The following is a 16908-nucleotide window of genomic DNA, read 5'->3' as shown; positions in this document are numbered from 1 at the left end:
GTGTGTAAAATTCATTGTGTGTTAAATGAAGCTCGAATTTAAATTTGATTGGTTTGATTTGGCTTTTTAGCTGACTTATAAGCCGACCATCTTTTTTTTTCTGATAGAAAAGTGAAGGATCAGAGTATGGTTTGGGAAATGTTTTGGTCACCAAGATGACAATGGATGGTGAAGGGGTGAAGGCCAGATTCACTTAGAGATCTAGTTTAGCTAAGGTCACATTCTTGGAAGAGCTAATGATATACTGGTTAGTAGGAGACCAGCAACCTCAAATAGTCTGAATTCTCATCCCTGCTTTCACCCCCAGAATAGAAATTTTCCCCTCTGTTTCTCTAATATCCTCAGCCTAGAGTATCTCCAATCATCCCAATGGGTACTTTGAAATTCCTAAAATTTTCTCAGAAGAAAATCAATTTAATTCCTTTGAATTTATCAGAAAATCTGTGCCATAGAGCCCTTCTGGGTAAAGTTTATCCTGAAAAGAATTTACCTCCTTCAAATAATCTACATTATTTTGTGATATCACTTTCTAGTTTCTTTTCAATAGGACCCCCCCCAATTCTTTCCCCCTCCATATACCCATGGAGTTTTTAGTGTATGTTTATATATGCCCCCCCACAAAGGTTGCTGTTAGAAATCCAGATGAATGCTGCTCACAAAATATATGCCCCAGGGAAGTTACAGATTAAAGGATTTTGGGATGGCCAGCCCATAATTGCAAAGCACTGAGGGTCCTGAGCTACTTAAAGGAAGTTTGGAAAAGGGAAGCCTCCATCTGTAAGATATTTGCCTCAGGTATCTAGTTTTTAAGTTTGAATTTGGCTCTGGGATGTTCACAATGTTAATCCTCTTTTAAAAAGCCTTTTATCAGGTTTCTTTCCCCTCCCTTCCCCCCCCAAAAAAAAAAGCAAGGGCAGCATGTTCATTGTCAAGGGCACACTAAAATGGCAGAGGTTATCCCAGCCAGGGCTTTCATGGGGATCAAGGGAGAGATAACTTCTGTAAGTGTTTCTGAAACCATAAAGCCAGCTTTCATAACAGGTCTTAGAATCCTTAACTTCCTTTAAAGCTAGGGTTCAGCTATTGCCTTTCATAAGAAGCTTTTTCTGAGCTCTTCAGATATCAAGGTGGAGTCATGAAAATCTTAGATCAGATCCAGCCTCTGACATTTACTAGCTCTGTGACTCTGGGCAAGTCACTTAACCTCTGTTTGCCTCAGTTTTCTCATCTGTAAAATGGGGATAACAATAGCACCTACCTTCAGAGTTGTTGTGAGGATTGAATGAGATATTATTTGTAAACTGTGCTTAGCACAGTGAATGGCACATAGTAGGTACGATAGAAAGGCTAGCTGTTATTATTATCATGACTCTTTGTCTTGAAATGATTTTGGATCAGATCACTTTGGATTTAGATGTCTGTGTCTCTACTTTATCTCTCCCCTCCCTCCAAGTAGAATATAAGTTACTTGACCCTGAGGAATGTTTTGGGTTTTGTCCTTGTACCTCTAACACCTTGCACAGTGCCTTGGACTGGTTGAAGGGACTGGAGGAGAATCTATTTTTCACTGGTCTAGGGAAGCCCTGAGGAGAAAATTTTCTTTACTAATGCAGATCAACAATATCCATTCTTAGAGAACTGGGAGTGGGGAGGGGCAGTGGGAGATTAAGCATCTTACCCAAGGTTCCTCAGCCAGTGCAGTCATAGAAGGGACCTTAGCCCTAGCCAGAGGCCAACTTTCTATCTACTAGATGCAGGAGTGGGGAACTTGTGTTCTTGAGACCATGTGTGGCCCTCTAGGTTCTCAAGTGCTGCCCTTTGACAAAATCAGGGCACACTTGAGGGCCTAGAGGGCCACATGTGGCCTCGAGGCCAAAGGTTCCCCACTGCTGTGAGAGCTTACACATGGAGAATAAGATATGGCATCCAGTTTCCTTCCATTGCTGATGAAAACTGTTGGACGAGATTCTCTGATTTACTGTATCGTTTAGAAGTCACATTTTCAAAATATTTCTTTTATATTGTTAGGCAGAAAGCTCCTTCACCTAATGAGTTCTAGAGTCATATTTGGCAAAGAAGCAGCAGAGCATCTTAGCACCAGATGGGAATTTTATGACATTGAACTGAAGTAGAAAACCCACCCCCTGAGAGAGGGAGCATGGAGTAGTGTGGTGATTCCCAATTTTTTTTTGTCTTAAAAACCCTTAACAGCAGCAGCAGCAGCAACAGTAACAACAAAGTATTGTGACAACCTCTCCTGGGGAGTAAGTTAATACACTATTCCTAATATTCTTTACAATTGTAAATAATGTTTAGTGTGAACCCCTTGGACTATCTCTGAACCACCAAACTGGACCCACTAGAATATGAAGTAGAACATCAGATCTGCAATCAGGAGGACCTGCTTTGGAATCCTGCCTCAAACACTTGCCACCCACCTGGATAATACTAAGTGACTTAGTTCCCTCCTCTGTAAAATGGACGGAACGGGCCTGAGGGACTCTAGGCTCCCTTCTCACTCTGATTCTTAGCTTGTATGAATATTCTGTTTTCCCCATGATAGAAATCTTAGAGAACGTTGTGCCTATCTGGAACAAAGACAAGGACTGTATTCACTGTGTGTGCGGCCTTTCATGGGAGGTTTTCAAAATCCATTTTTGCATACTTAAAGCTCATTTTGTACTTCATGAGCTATGTTGCTTGGCCAAGATCATCTCTCTCCTTTCCTCCCCAGATATGGGGCTGACTACATGTGAATTTGGCTTCTGCCTCAAGGCCCTTGTCCTATCCTCCAGAAATTCCCATTCCTTTTTATAAGTTGCACAGCAAAGATGAAAGGGAGGGAAGCTGGATTGGATATATACATATGGAGAATATGATGGGGGAGAAAGACTCAACAGATGGAATCCCTAGGACACGCCGCTCAATGAAGAAGGGAGTGAACAGAATGCTGCTGGAGATTGAGTGTGATGGAGGGCCAAGGCAAAGGCTAAACTTATATGAGGGCTGGAGAAATTCGAGCTCTGTCCATCAAGATCAGTGTGGGAAATGTCAGACTATGGTTATTATCAGTGACACTAGCCAATCACCAAAAAGTCTCACCCTAGCTGAGTTTTTTTTTAAGAGATCATGGGTTTTAAGTACCACCCACCAAAATGGTGCCTCTGGTCATTGGCATTCCAGGTGCAGGGGCTGATGAAAAATTGGGCTACTGAGCTTGAAGTCTTCCAGACTTTCATGAGTCTAAGATCTAGTGATTGTCTTCCTTCAGGGTCCCTAAGGTTTTCTCATTATAGTCTGGCCATAAGTATTCTTAGAAATGAATCTCTCTCTCTCTCTCTCTCTCTCTCTCTCTCTCTCTCTCTCTCTCTCTCTCTCTTATTTCTGGGATCTTTCTATCTCCTATCCTTGCGTGAAACTGTAGACTACAAAATCTTTTTTTTTTAAACCCCAGTTCTTAAATCTCAAAAGTTTTCTGTCTTGAGTTAACGTTCATATCTGGGACAGTGCTCATTTGGGCTAAACTAGTTTGCTCTTCTGGAGAGATTAACTCCTTGGAGAACAACTATCATATTCATTTGGGGGAAAGAAATTCTGGGCATTGCTATCAAGCTTTATGAGGTCTGAATAAAATTGACTTTACAAAAAAAGATTCTGAAATTATGCCCAAATGTTAGAGAAGATTAAACTAATGGGAATTCAATACCCTGCCTTATCTCTTGGTATATAGGATCAGTCCTTCTCAATTTCTTTTTTATTCTTTTCAATTTTACCCTTTTGCCTTCTTTACTGATTTCCATCTTATATCATTCCTTGAATTTAAAAAATCCCTGATTTTCCTCTTTAGAAGGGTAATAATAATTAGCTTTTGTTCTGTTCATTTAGATTCAGATCTTTTCTGGGCTGGCCAAATACTAAGTCAGCTGTGATGGTCAGTATAGACCTAGTAGCAGTGAGAGATAGCTGGGTGTTAATACTTTACAATGCCAGGTTGATCACTATGGTCTGAGGAAAACGTTATTGCCATATTGCACTTTGTAGAAGCCAAGAACAGAAGGGATTGCACTAGAACTCCCACTTTGAGAATCCCTCCACAGCCAAAATATGTCCCTTTGCTCTGGCAGCAAGAAGATTTACTTTGGCAGCAAAACAACCTGTACGTAGAGATGGGTTGAGCAGTGACAGGAGCTTAGGGTCCCTTTAGCCTACATCTGGTGAGTGGTGAAAAAAACATACTCCATGTAAAACAACAACAAAGCAAGCCACCTGGGTCACAGTTAATAATGATAGCAACAGAAAAGCATCATGGCGCTGTGTATGGAGAGTCAGCTTAGAAGCCAGGAAGACCTGGGTTCAAGTCTTGCTTTTGAATACGCACTGGACAAGCTGTATAACTACCCAGTGCCCCCATTCAATTCTGTAAGTTGCACAGAGGAGGCAGTTTTGCATTGGTAGAAGTCAACTCACAAAGGACTTCCCTATACAGATAACTCACAAGTGTAGTCCCAATCAATGATGATGATGGTAAAAATAAAACAACCTAGTTAGCACAGTGCACAGAGTGCTAGAGCTTGAGTTCAAATCCAGGCTCAGACACTTCCTAGCAGTGTCACCCTGGGCAAGTCACTTAACCTCTGTCTGCCTCAGTTTCTTCATCTGTAAAATGGGGATCATTATATCGAGGGTTGTTATGAGGATCAAATGATATAATATTAATAATGTTCTTTATAAACCTTAAAGTGCTATTATATTTATGTCATTATATTATTATAACATAATTATGATATTACTAATTAATATAGTTACTATATAAGCTAATATAAGTATATCATTATACTTATAATATTATAACAATCATAATTCTTATATCTATTACAATATTTCCATGCAGATAAAATGTGGTCCTATTCTTTGAAAATGTTTGGGACATGACAGTAAGCACTTAATAAATACTTATTGAATTAAATTTATGTAAGTACATTCTTTAAGGAAAGGGTAAGAAATGGCATTAAAGGAAAAGATTTAACAAGTGCCTTGTGCATGGGCATTCCTGGGTGGGAAGAGAGAAGCGGGCAGAAACCCTAATAGTCTAGTGAAAAAAAATGCAGGGAGATCTGCTGAGCCACAGGGAAGTTCTAACTGACTTCAGATTATATATATTCGCTCATCTATGCACATATTGTAAGCTCCCTGAGGGCTGTGATGGTTTCAAGAATTTTTGTTTGTTTCTTTTTCTTGGTATCGCCAGGAGCTTGGCACTATGCCCTTCATCTAGGAAGCACTGGATAAAGGTTTGTTGAATTGAATTGAATAAAGGAACAAGTGAAAATAAATTAAGAATAAGGACTAGAAGAGCCACACTTTTATGAGGAGATAAAAGAGAAAACAAAAGGAGAACTGAGAGGAAGAATGGAAGGGTGACCACCAAATTAATGAAAAAAGATCTAGAAAACTTTTCTAGAGTCTCCCTGAACAATGAAATTCTATCTTTTAAAAAAAAACACCTAGGAAATATCACTTCTTGCTTCTGAGAGATACAAGGGTGTGGCCAGAAACACCTTCCTGTGAAGTGGCTTTCTTAAACAGACCCTGGTTAATTTTCTCACGCCCCCGTCCCCCCCAACCTAGATCTTACAGATTTTGTTGTGAGGATCCAGTGAGATAACATGATAATCGGGCTTCAAAGAACTTGCTGAATTCGAGTAGAATCATTGTCCTCTCTATTAAAGACTTTTCTTTTTAAGCTTTGTACGAGAGATTTCAACTAGCTTCCAAACTGCAAGTAATTGCTTCCATTTCCAATATTGTCTTCCAGGCTGTGTTGATGACCCAATAAGTAGACTGAGAACCGTGCAGTGGGAAGGATGGTTCAGGTGCAGAGGAAAGGAGGCTGATGTGGATGGGCTTTATATCAACTGAGCTCCACCCCAGCTCTGCCACTTGCTACCTGTGTGGCCTTGGAGAAGTCACCTTGCAAGTCACCAGGCCTCAGTTTCTTAATCTGTAAAATGAGGACCTGTACTAGATAATGAGTTATAAGGTGTTTTTTTAACTGTAGCTCTACAATTTGGCCTTCATTCTTGACAAGAAAGGGGAGCTCATGGGATTCTGGTCTGTGCAGAAAAGTGTGGCTGCTTCTGGGCACCATTTTCATCATACTAGTAGGAGCCTCCATGAGAATCTTTTAGATAGCTCCATCTTTTATTTTTCTTTTGGCTAAATTTATGGAAGCTAGAACAAACACAGCCTTTTTATGTGGGTGTTAGGGTGACTCTCCAGGCTGTTTGGGGCTTCACTGGTCAAGTGCTTTACTTTCCTGAATCATTAATTCACAAAATACAGTGGAAAAGAAAGAGTACTCACCTTCAATAATGTGTTTTCGTGACAATCCTCTTTCCGTTTCAGCTCTGCCAAGATAAAAGAGGCAAATGACTGTGAGTGGGGCTGGCTGTTGGACGGGTTTTTTTTTTTTCCTGTTCCAGGAGTACTGAAGAAAAATGTTCTCACTTAGACAGACCTGCTAATTTTATACACTGTTCTCAGCAAATACTGCGTACTGGGTGGGTAGAGACCAGTGAGGAGGCTGGCTCTCGGTGAACTTTTTCATGGAAGTCCCAGTAAGATAAATTAAGCATGGACTGTCACAGGGACATTACCATTTATCCTCAACAATGCTGCTATTCCCCTGTAACTCAGGGGCATTCACAGCACCCACATATGGTTTAATAGAGTTTCAACTCTCCCTATGTTCTTTTCTCTGGGAGCAGGGTAGAAGAAGGATGGGCACTGATGACTTTAATCAAACAGCTTAATTGCTTCAAAGGCACAGCGTCAAATATAAATCTATTACATACAGAGTGACTGAAGTTTCCTTGTAATGAAGCCCATCTTTGCTCTGCCAGTAATTGGAGAGCCTTGAGGGAGGAACTGAGCTGCTGGCCAGGTAATTTACTTGGCAGAAAAGACTCGAATTTGGGAATGCTGGGTAAAGTGGCCAGCCAGCAGTTCTGTGCCTGTCCTTAAGTCTCTTAAGTCACTGACCACTGTGGGCAGGGTGAAGATGATTTGCACTGCAAAGAGGATAGGCAAACATTTGTTTCTCACATTCACTTCAGCAAGACCTGTAGATCAAGTGTTCGTAACAGAGTCACGTTGGGAAACACCAGAGGCAGAAGCAAAAACACTACTTCTGAGGTCATCAGCCAGATAAGAAGGAATATGTTAGTTGTTTTGCAAGCATGCATCATACCTCACTTTGTTCTTAAGGTGTAAGAGCCATATTTCACTGAGTCCTGGCTCTGATACTCACTAGCTGTTTGACCCAGAGTAATTCACTTAGCCCCTGTTCCTCAGTTTCCTCATATGTAAAATGGGGTAATGTCCCTTACACTTACATCACAAAGTTATGAGGAAAACATTTTGTAAATGGTAAACTGCTATGTAAGTGTGAGCTATTAGCATTATTATTAATATAATTATATGTAATAACATATTAATTATTATTATCACAGTATCATTATTGTTTTCCATAGAGACTGAGGCATAATTTAGTAACAAAGAATTTCAAATTTTAAAAAGAACTGGTGAGCTCTCCCCAGAATCATATGTTGATCTCCATTTTGTTGAACCTCATGATATAGATACGATTGACTCCTCTGTGAAAGGAAACCCAGAGCAGAGATTTTAGAGGCAGAAGAAATGTCAGAGATTGACTAACATCAGACCTGGGGACTGTGAACAGGTTTTAAAAAATATTTTGATACCTGTATTTCAATAGAATTGATTTCCTTTGCAATCTTATGTATTTATTTTATGTTTTGAAAAACATTGTTCTGAGAAGAGATCCTCCATAGGCTTTTCTAGACTGCCAGTGACCTGTGACTCCCCGAATGGTAAGAGCCCTTTGATCTATTCCAACCATTTCATTTTAATAAAAATAATTCACATTTGTAATTCACCAAGTTTTACAAAACATTTTTGTAGATGAGGAAATGAGTCTCAGAGAAGTGATTGACTTTGTCAGGGTTCTAGAGCTCATAAGCGGCAAAGCCAGAATTTGAACGCAGGCCCTTCGGTTCTGAAGCCGGCGTTATGCCTCACTGCTTCCTTTGGGAAGCCTTGCCTTTCTGCCACAGCTCAGTTCCTTGCTGTCCTCTTCCTGATCCTGGGAGCTCACTCTGCAATCTGGGGTTCTCTCAGACTTCCCACCTTGTTTATATTTGGGAGTCACCTTTTTTTTTTTTTAGGCATTTGGGGTTAAGTGACTTGCCCAGGGTCACACAGCTAGTGAGTGTCAAGTGTTTGGTCTGAGGCCGGATTTGAACTCAGGTCCTCCTGACTTTAGGGCCAGTGCTTTATCCACTGCACCATCTAGCTGCCCTGGGAGTCACCGTTTAACCAATAAGACTGCTTAGAAATATATTTTCTTTTAAACAATTGAAGGTGGCTGGTCTGCCATAGTTCAGGTTCCCACCAGTATCATGGCTCTTAGGATTTTCTCCTGCCTAGTACAGTAGGCAGAAGGGAGTCTACCAGCCCATAAATTTAAATTGTGGATAAAATGTGTCTGCTGCCAATTTCCTTTGGACAGCCACTATTGTAAAAGACAACAATAAACCATCCAGTCCTTATTTCTTATGTAAACTAGATAATACTATATTACTCAACGAAGCAATCATTCTTCCCGGTCTGTTGTCTCCTCTGTGCAGTTTCTAAAATATAAACCAGGCTTTGGGTCCATAGCAAAAACCAAAACAATAGCCTAGTAAAACAGAGCAAGGCAGATGCTATAAATCTACATTCTTCATATGTAGTGCTGCTTTATTTATATTCAGATTGCATTAGAGTATAAATCTAAATTCTATCTCCCCAACTTCATATTCATTGTGAGTAGCTTCAAAGAATCAAGGAAAAATATATATTTTCTCTCCTCGTGGAATAGTCTAGACAAGACTCTTTCCTCTGGATTTTTATCCCTCTATCAATCACAGGTAGTTAATAAGGGCCTTCCAGACCCTTTGATTTTCCATGTTTCATGAAAATAGCACAGGGCAATCAAATCCATTGATAGATGGTAGAGCTTACAGGGTTATGCGTTTTTCCAAAAGTCCAGCCTACATTATTCTGTTGAATAATGTCTCTACAACTTGAAATGCAAGAAGGGACCAGCAGAAGTACCAATTCATCCGCTGAAGTTTGGATGGCATGTGCACAACAAAGGGAGCCATTCTCTTTCATTTGGGTTGACCACAAGTAACATAGAGACCACATTTATGTCTCCAGTGACATGGCACTTTTGACTGTAGTTTTCTGAGCTCACTGCAGGAGGAGGGATTACAGCACAAACCCGGGGTCAGGCCAAATATTTCTCACTTTGCAATGAAACTGCTGTGTATTTTGGCAAGTTGGAGGGGCTTTCCTCCTCTGAAGATTTGTGCTTATTTGCTCTTTTTGAAACTTGAAACGTGATTTACAATCAGGACTGGAGATGAAAATACTGTTCGGAAATCTCCTTGGTTTCCCAAGCATCCCACAAAGCTGGTGCGTCATCTTCCATTTCTTCAGATTCATTTTGCCCAGGTCTAGCAAGGCCAATTACTTTGTTAAACATTCACTTCTCACATATTGCCATTAGGTGAGAAAAAGATTACTCCCATGGATTTCAATAAGTGAATAAAACTTGTTTTCTAAATGTGTTACTGCAGAAGAGTCCTGTTAGGCTCGAGGCTTAGATATAATCTACTTACTTTCCACCCCAGTAGAGTTTGGTTGTTATGACCAGGCTGGATCTCCTGTACATCAAAAAATAAAACCAAGAAAAAACCAGATCAGTGTCAAGATAAAGCCCGTGCAACAACAATATTATTATACCATCAGACAGAACCCAATGTTTCATATTTGAAGCATCTACTTAAAGATGTAAAATGTTCATCTGGCATCGCTGGAGTTTGGCCACAAAGGGCAAGGTGAAGAGGAAGTGTTGAACATGGGTGGGAGAATATTATAAGGGTGGGTCGGTGTCATTAAGTGATGGCATGAGGAGGCTGATGGGGAGTGAGAGAGGGTAGAGGAGGCTAGGCAGTGATGGTGGGTGGGGATGGCTTGGTAAAGGCACCCTTTAGAAACACAAATAGGTTGCTCCTATGGCAAATACTTTAGCTAATTTATTAACCATGTAATAATAAAAGTTAGCATTTATGCAGTACTTGAAGGTTTGCAAAGCACTTTACAGATACCTCATTGAATCTCTGCAACAATCCTGAGAGAGAGGTGCTGCTATTATTCCAGTTTCACAGATGAGGAAACAGAGACTGAGGTCAAGTGACTTGCTTAGGGTCACACAGCTAGTAAGTATCAAAGGCTGGATTTGAACTCAGGTCTTTTTAACTTCAAGGCTAGTGCTCTATCCACTGAACCTCCCAGATGCATTTACTATAGACTCCAATCCATCCCCACCTCCTAGAGAAGGGACAGGAGAGAATGACTCATACTCCTTTTCCATGGCCAATAGCCCTAGTGGTTCCCAAACATTAGCTAGCATACCTTCTAAACTGGATAACATTTATCAGCAGGATTTGGCCAAGTTAACATTAAATAAAAGTTGCAATAAGAGTAATGATATTTATTGACTGAAAGTTTCTTTAGATACTTCAACAAAGGACAACTTGCTATTACTAAAACAGTTGCATAATCTTTGGCTCAAAGTTCCACCATCTGACTTTCAGGCAATATAAGACCTGGGATTATGGGAAGAAAATATAAGCAACCTCACATAGGCAGGATCCTCTAGTGATGTGCATTCCTGGCATAACAAGCATCTCTTGAGGTTCACTGAACGTGTGATGTTCTTGGGGGGCTTGCCTAAGAGACTGATTTTATATCTTGAGATATATAATTTGGTTTGATTCTTCCAGGAAAAAGAAAATCCCTGATCGTGGTTTCAAAGACTTAAAACGATTGGAGAGCCCTTAAATTAGTGGTATCTGTGACTCCACCTACTGAGCAAGAGGGGCTGATGCTGAGGCATTAAAAACCCTATCAAAATCTGCTGTGGTGTTTAAAACAAACACAGACCGTGCTGATAATTTAAACCAGGTGGTTGTGCAGAGAAAAGGCTGTAGAAAATGTCGTCAGCCCTCTCTCATACCTGCTGGATTGCTAAGAACTAATTTGAAGGACAGTTGCTGAGGGTCTGTCCATACGGGTAAGCAGGTATTATTGTTATTAACTCTGTGTGACTATGATCGAGGCACTGCAGCTCTACAGGCCTCAGTTTCTTCATTTGTAAAATGAGAAAATTGGACTAGATGATCTCCAAGGTCCCTTCCACCTTTAAATCTATGAGTATGTTACCTGGATCAAAGTCCAATTTGGAAACCTGTGTGACCTTGGTGAAGTCCTTTCCCCTTCTAGATTCCATGATAGATGGACTTTTCAGGCTTCTCTCTCCCCTTCTTGGGGCTTATTAGAGCAACAGCTGATCAGAGGAAAAACAAATCTTCCATGTTATGGCATGAGCCTTTTAGAGCCATTTCTCCACCTTTTATATACTCCAACAAGGCATCAAATGTAATCGAGGCAGTGATCATGCTTATTCAGAGCCGTTATGAAAAAGTCTCAATGTCTTATTAAAATGAGTTACTTAGAACAACAGAAAAGCTGTTGTTTGCTCATTTGTGAGATCTGGGCTTTCTTTTAGAGGCTTGGATTAAGGGCCATGCGCTATGTTTTAGACTTCAAAATAACAAGTAGAGACAGCAATCATAAATAGCCCTCCATTCATGTGTCATTGTGGGGTAATAACTCTTGGGTTGGAGGAGGAAAGAAAAGCTGTTTATTTTATCACCAGCCTCATGGGGCATATATAAACTAGTGAGAACAGTTTGTGGCTAGCTGATTGCTTTGGCATTCGTTTGCAAGACTGATATGTCCTATGCATTACATCTAAAAATATGAGTGCAGGTATATTTGCTAAACATTGTCTAGATTTTAGAAGTGAGCATATACAGGCAGACAGCTATACAGAGCAGATTTTTTAAGAAAATGTCCTTACTGATGATGGTGATGGGGACAGGGACTGGACCTATTTCATTGATATAGGGAATTCCCAGAGGAAGAAACCCTCTCTACTGGTGTGGGTCAGCATCTTTTCTGAAACTTACAGACCTGCAGAGTTACTTAGGGCACCAAGAAGTTGCAACTTGTCCGAGGTCACACAGGTAGTAAGAGACAGAGATGGAAATTTGAGCCAGGTCATTCTGACTTCAAGGCCATCTCTCCATCCCCTACACCACTGAGCCCTCTGTATCAAGAACGACAGTACAATGTTTTGTTTGTCTGTCAATGCATACCATGACAAACAAGGAAAGTAAGATAGAGCCCATATAATGGGGTTTCATGCATTTGACCTAATTCTGTCCACTGTGGTGGGGCTGGAATGGGCCATGTAACAAGTAAATTTGACTGGTATAGTGGAAAAGTATTATTTTTTGAGTTAGAGGACCAGGGTTCAAATCCTGCCTCTGACTTTTCCTACCTTTCTGACCATAAGCCAGTCACACACTTCCTGAGCCTCAATTTCCTCAACTTGTGAAGTGAGGATATTGAAGAAGATAACCCTTAAGTTCTATTCTATCTCTAGAGCCATGATTCTGTGAATTCTTTCTCACCTTTGCATATAGGTAAACTGCAGCAAATGTCCCTCGGGTATGGGCAGTGTGCAAGCTTCCCTTTTGGCCTCAAGATATAGCAACTGTATCTTCAGAAAAGCATGGTTTCTGCCCATCTGAGTCCTGTGTGCTTGCACTATGGATAGTCCATTCATCAGGTGCCTGGACTTCAGGTTGTACAAGGCTGTGTACTTGGTGGATGCTATCTGACCCATGCAGTGAAAGAAAGCACTGGAGAAAAGGAGAATCTATTTCTGCAAGAATCCACATTCTCACTGACCAGTTCCAAGGGATGAGGGGAGAGTGATCATGCTAAAATGGACAAGGTAAATATACCACACAGATGGCTCTTTAGCCGCACATCTCCTTTCACTGCCTGTGAACAGCCCAGAGAGAACAGGAATGAACAGGGCTGAAGGGAGGGATAGGTTGAGACCAGCTTCTTGAGTTAGACACTTTTCTAAACTGACCAATGCTTATTTACATAGAAGGAACTGTTTCCTGCCTACTTGACTTACCAGAACACTCACTCAAAGTGATACAGAGAGAGTGCTGGCTTGGGAACCAGAGGTCTCATTCAAATCTAAGCTCTACCAGCAACTGCCTGTGTGATCTTGGGCAAATCACTGAACCTTTCTAGTCTTCAGTTTCCACATATGTAAAAATGGGTGTCCGACTAGATGGCCTGAGGCTTCTTCATAACCTGCATTTCTTAGGACAGGAGGAGAGTTAGGAAGACAAATTCGAATTGTGTCCCTGACACTGACTAGCTGTGTGACCAGAGACAAGTTGCTTGATCTCTCCAAAGCCTCAGTTTCTTTACCTGTAAAATGGAAATAATGATACTTCTAGCTACCTCACAGGGATTTTGTGAGGGTCAAATTGGAAAATATATGTAAAGTGCTTTGTAAGTCTTGATGTACATATAGTTAAGCTATCCATCTTATATTTTCCATAAATAGCAGCTGTTAGCACTATAATTTCTTCTGCACCCTTGGAATAAAGGAGGAAGAAGATCAAAGCACAATTGTGTGGATAAATAAATAGGCACAGGATTCATCTCCAAGGCTTTGGCTTCCTCACTTCATTGTATATAGTGAGATTAGCCAAATAAACAGTGAAAGCCTATAGTTGTTTAATTAATCTGCATCTTGCCTGCTGGCGCTTGTCTCTTAATTAGGGGAGGGGGAGTCCAGAAGCCATGAAAATGCTATTTTCCTTTATAAATAAATGCTGTGAAAAGCTCCTTCGTGCAGTGCTCAAGCCTAGTGGCTCATAGACCCAGAGCTGGAAAGTAGCTCAGAAGCCCAACCTCCTCATTTTACTGACGAGGAAACTGAGGCCCAGGGAAATTGAGGGTCTTGCCTGCATTTTGGCCATCGTCCTCATCCTCCTTTCCCGGGAACCTAGACTCTGATCCCTGTGCTCTGGGCTTTGGGATGTGAGCTCTTGTCTTATATTGCCTGGAAACCAGGCCTTCTAGCTATTGGTTATACTTTGTGGTTGTGTGGTCATTTCTTGGGACACTCTAAGGATGCTATCATTTAACCATCAGAATAATTTCTGTTTCTTGAAATCTTGTTCTTTGACTTGTCCTGTTCCAGACCCCTTCCCTACCAGCCATCCTAGGTGGTTTTGCCCGGTAGAAAGCAACTCCGTCCTGGTAATGAACCATACCTCCATCCCTTCCTCTTGATGATACTTCCAAGGATCACTTCAGCCCTGGAGGGGAGGATGGAAAGAGAGAATGCTTTAGCATCACATCCTGGAAAGGCACGGATCTATTTTTTAAAGCCTATTCCTTGTTTGAGTGTTCAGTCACAGAGCTCTTAAAATAGATTGTACTCTGCTTGTGTTCACAATTTCCGCTGTTTCTGCTGGTGCCTGCAGAACTCAGCTACGGAACAGGCCTGGGAGCCTGCCAACTGCTGACTTCCTGGAGGGAGGGAGCATGCTCTCTCTGTCTCTAAGAAGACCATTGGACTTGTCTAGAAATGTCACCCGTGGGAAAGTCAAGTCGGAATCATGGATTCCTTTCTAATTGTGGCTTTGGTTTCTCAGTCCTCCCCATTTTCCCCACTTGGAATATTGAATCTCATTCCAAATTGTGACAAGAGAAGAAAAATGGACAGAATTATTTGGACAGAAAACAGAGAGAGAACAGGAACCCGTGGCTCTTAGAACAATTGGTATCTTAGACCCCTAGACTTTGGAGCAAAGGCATCAGGCCAGATGAGAGGAGGCTAGAGCAAGGCCACTCTACCTATCTGCCTTTCTTGGTGAAGCTTATTCCATTACCTAAAACAATGCCCCGACTTATTGCCCAGAGGTTAGCAGTCTCTGTCCACCTTAAATTCCCCTTAAACTCCCAATCTGACCATCCTACGTTTCTGACTGCTCGAGTGACCTAGGGACTGATGCCCCATCTCTCCTTCCTATATACTACAACCTTATCATTCCAAGGTCTAGTCTCATTCCATATCGGTCATCCTGTCCATTATGTCCTCTGGAACTCCTGCTCTAGAATGAACAGAAAAACATTCTTCAGTGTTTACCTATTCCTCTCATGTTCCTTCCATCTTCTGGCTCTCAATGAGACCTGATTTCCCCTTCCCTGGCTTTCCCTTTGGGTACTAGCTGTGCCTTCTTTCATAACTAGCCCTCCAAAAACATACACTGCTTGCCCCATTCTCTGGTCCCAGAGTTGGAGTCAGAATAATACTCTTCCCCCCAACCCCCCACCCCATTGCCACTTCTATACTCTCCCTTTAACACCAACACTAAGCAATCTCTTCTCTCCAAATTTACCCCTCAACCCAGATCCTAGTGACAGTCACTGACTGACCCCCAGGACACTCTCCCTTCTTTCTAAAATTGGATGACACATATGAAGTGCTCTACAAAACTTAAAGCACAATGTTGTTATTGTTATTATTTCTCAATGAGTTCAGGAATTCAGTGTCTGCCTCACGGTCTCTCTTTCAATCCTAACTCTTGCCCTAATATCAGAGGATTTCAACGTACATATTGATATTCCCTCAAGTGCCCTCACCTCGTAGCTCCTCAGTTTCTTCAGTTCCCATGACCTTCTTCTTCACTTGACCTCATTTACTTCCAGGTCATGGCCTCGATCTTGCCATCAATCACAAGCATTCCATTTTTATGCAAAACCTCTGATCACAATCTCCTATCATTTCACCCTCCCTGTGCTTTATTCCTCCTAACCCCACTAGTCACCTTCATTGGGACCTTCTGTTCCTCTGTACCTTTTTCCCAAACTATCACTTCTACTCTGGTTATACCCTGCCTTTTCCTTCCTTATTATTTTCAAGCCCATGAGATAATATTTGTAAAATCTATAGCACAGTGTCTGGCACAGAGAAGGAGCTATATAAATGCTGTGAATCCCAAACCCCATGAACCTCATGAACCCCAACCTGAAGCAGTCTGCTCTAAGAAAGAGACAAATGAAATTAGGGTACATGTGTCCATGGTTTAATTTCTGAAAGTGGTTGAACATGCATTGCATGGGAGTTCAGTCCAAAACTGTGCCCCTCTAATGGGACCTGTTCAAAACTGGTTTGGTTTGGGATTTGGGGGTATAGCATTATATGCCCTTTGAAGAGTAGGTATTCTGAAGGGGGTGCCAATCAACCATGATTGGTCTACATACTAGCAGGGTTCCATAGATCAGTCAATCCCGCCATCAAAGGAAATACCACCCTTAGTCTTGGAAGTCTGTCTCCACCCAAACCTGAGTAGGATAAAATCAACTCAGGCCTGGGTTGGAGTTTGACCAAGATAAGAAGATTCAATGCAATCTCATTATCAGAGAGATGTCCTTCTGAACAACTTTGGACTGAAGGCCGGTAGGGTGGAATTCTGAGTCTCCAAAACACAGATTACCAAGAGAAATCATTTTTCATAATGCTTATTCCCTTCCCCTTCCTTCTCATTTTTAATGAAGTAGTTTTATGTTATCCTTTATTTTCAAATCCTTTGCTTTCTTGTCCTATCATTAATCATGCCTTGACAAAGCCCAATTCTGAATTACTCTTACCATCTTTCATTTTATTCACGTGCTGCTGAATGGAGATGGAGGAAGTCACACAACCATGAGTCCAAATTAAATTTATGTTAGCTAATCTTAGCTGTGCTCATATTGCAGAAGGCAATCCTTTTACTCCTCCCTGACTGATTCTCCCCAAAGAGGCTATTTGAGGCTTCCTCTGTTTTACTC

The 16908-nt window shown here is 41.3% G+C and overlaps 1 protein-coding gene across 3 annotated transcripts in view; it reads right to left on the bottom strand.

Moving 5' to 3' along the window:
- Nucleotides 1–16908, bottom strand: part of KCNAB1 (potassium voltage-gated channel subfamily A regulatory beta subunit 1) — a 457818-nt gene that overhangs the window by 73945 nt on the left and 366965 nt on the right. For all 3 annotated transcript variants that reach the window (XM_020988906.2, XM_020988908.2, XM_020988909.2), the window contains exons 5-7: nucleotides 14346–14390; nucleotides 9747–9791; nucleotides 6364–6407 (exon numbers count right to left, since the gene is read on the bottom strand). In XM_020988906.2, the coding sequence (XP_020844565.1) occupies nucleotides 6364–6407; nucleotides 9747–9791; nucleotides 14346–14390 (134 nt within the window). The remainder of the gene's footprint in view (nucleotides 1–6363; nucleotides 6408–9746; nucleotides 9792–14345; nucleotides 14391–16908) is intronic.

Source organism: Phascolarctos cinereus, unplaced genomic scaffold (assembly GCF_003287225.1).
Source record: "Phascolarctos cinereus isolate Bilbo 61053 unplaced genomic scaffold, phaCin_HiC Scaffold_7;HRSCAF=346, whole genome shotgun sequence".
Taxonomy (NCBI): domain Eukaryota; kingdom Metazoa; phylum Chordata; class Mammalia; order Diprotodontia; family Phascolarctidae; genus Phascolarctos; species Phascolarctos cinereus.
This window is presented reverse-complemented; position numbering and strand designations above follow the sequence as displayed.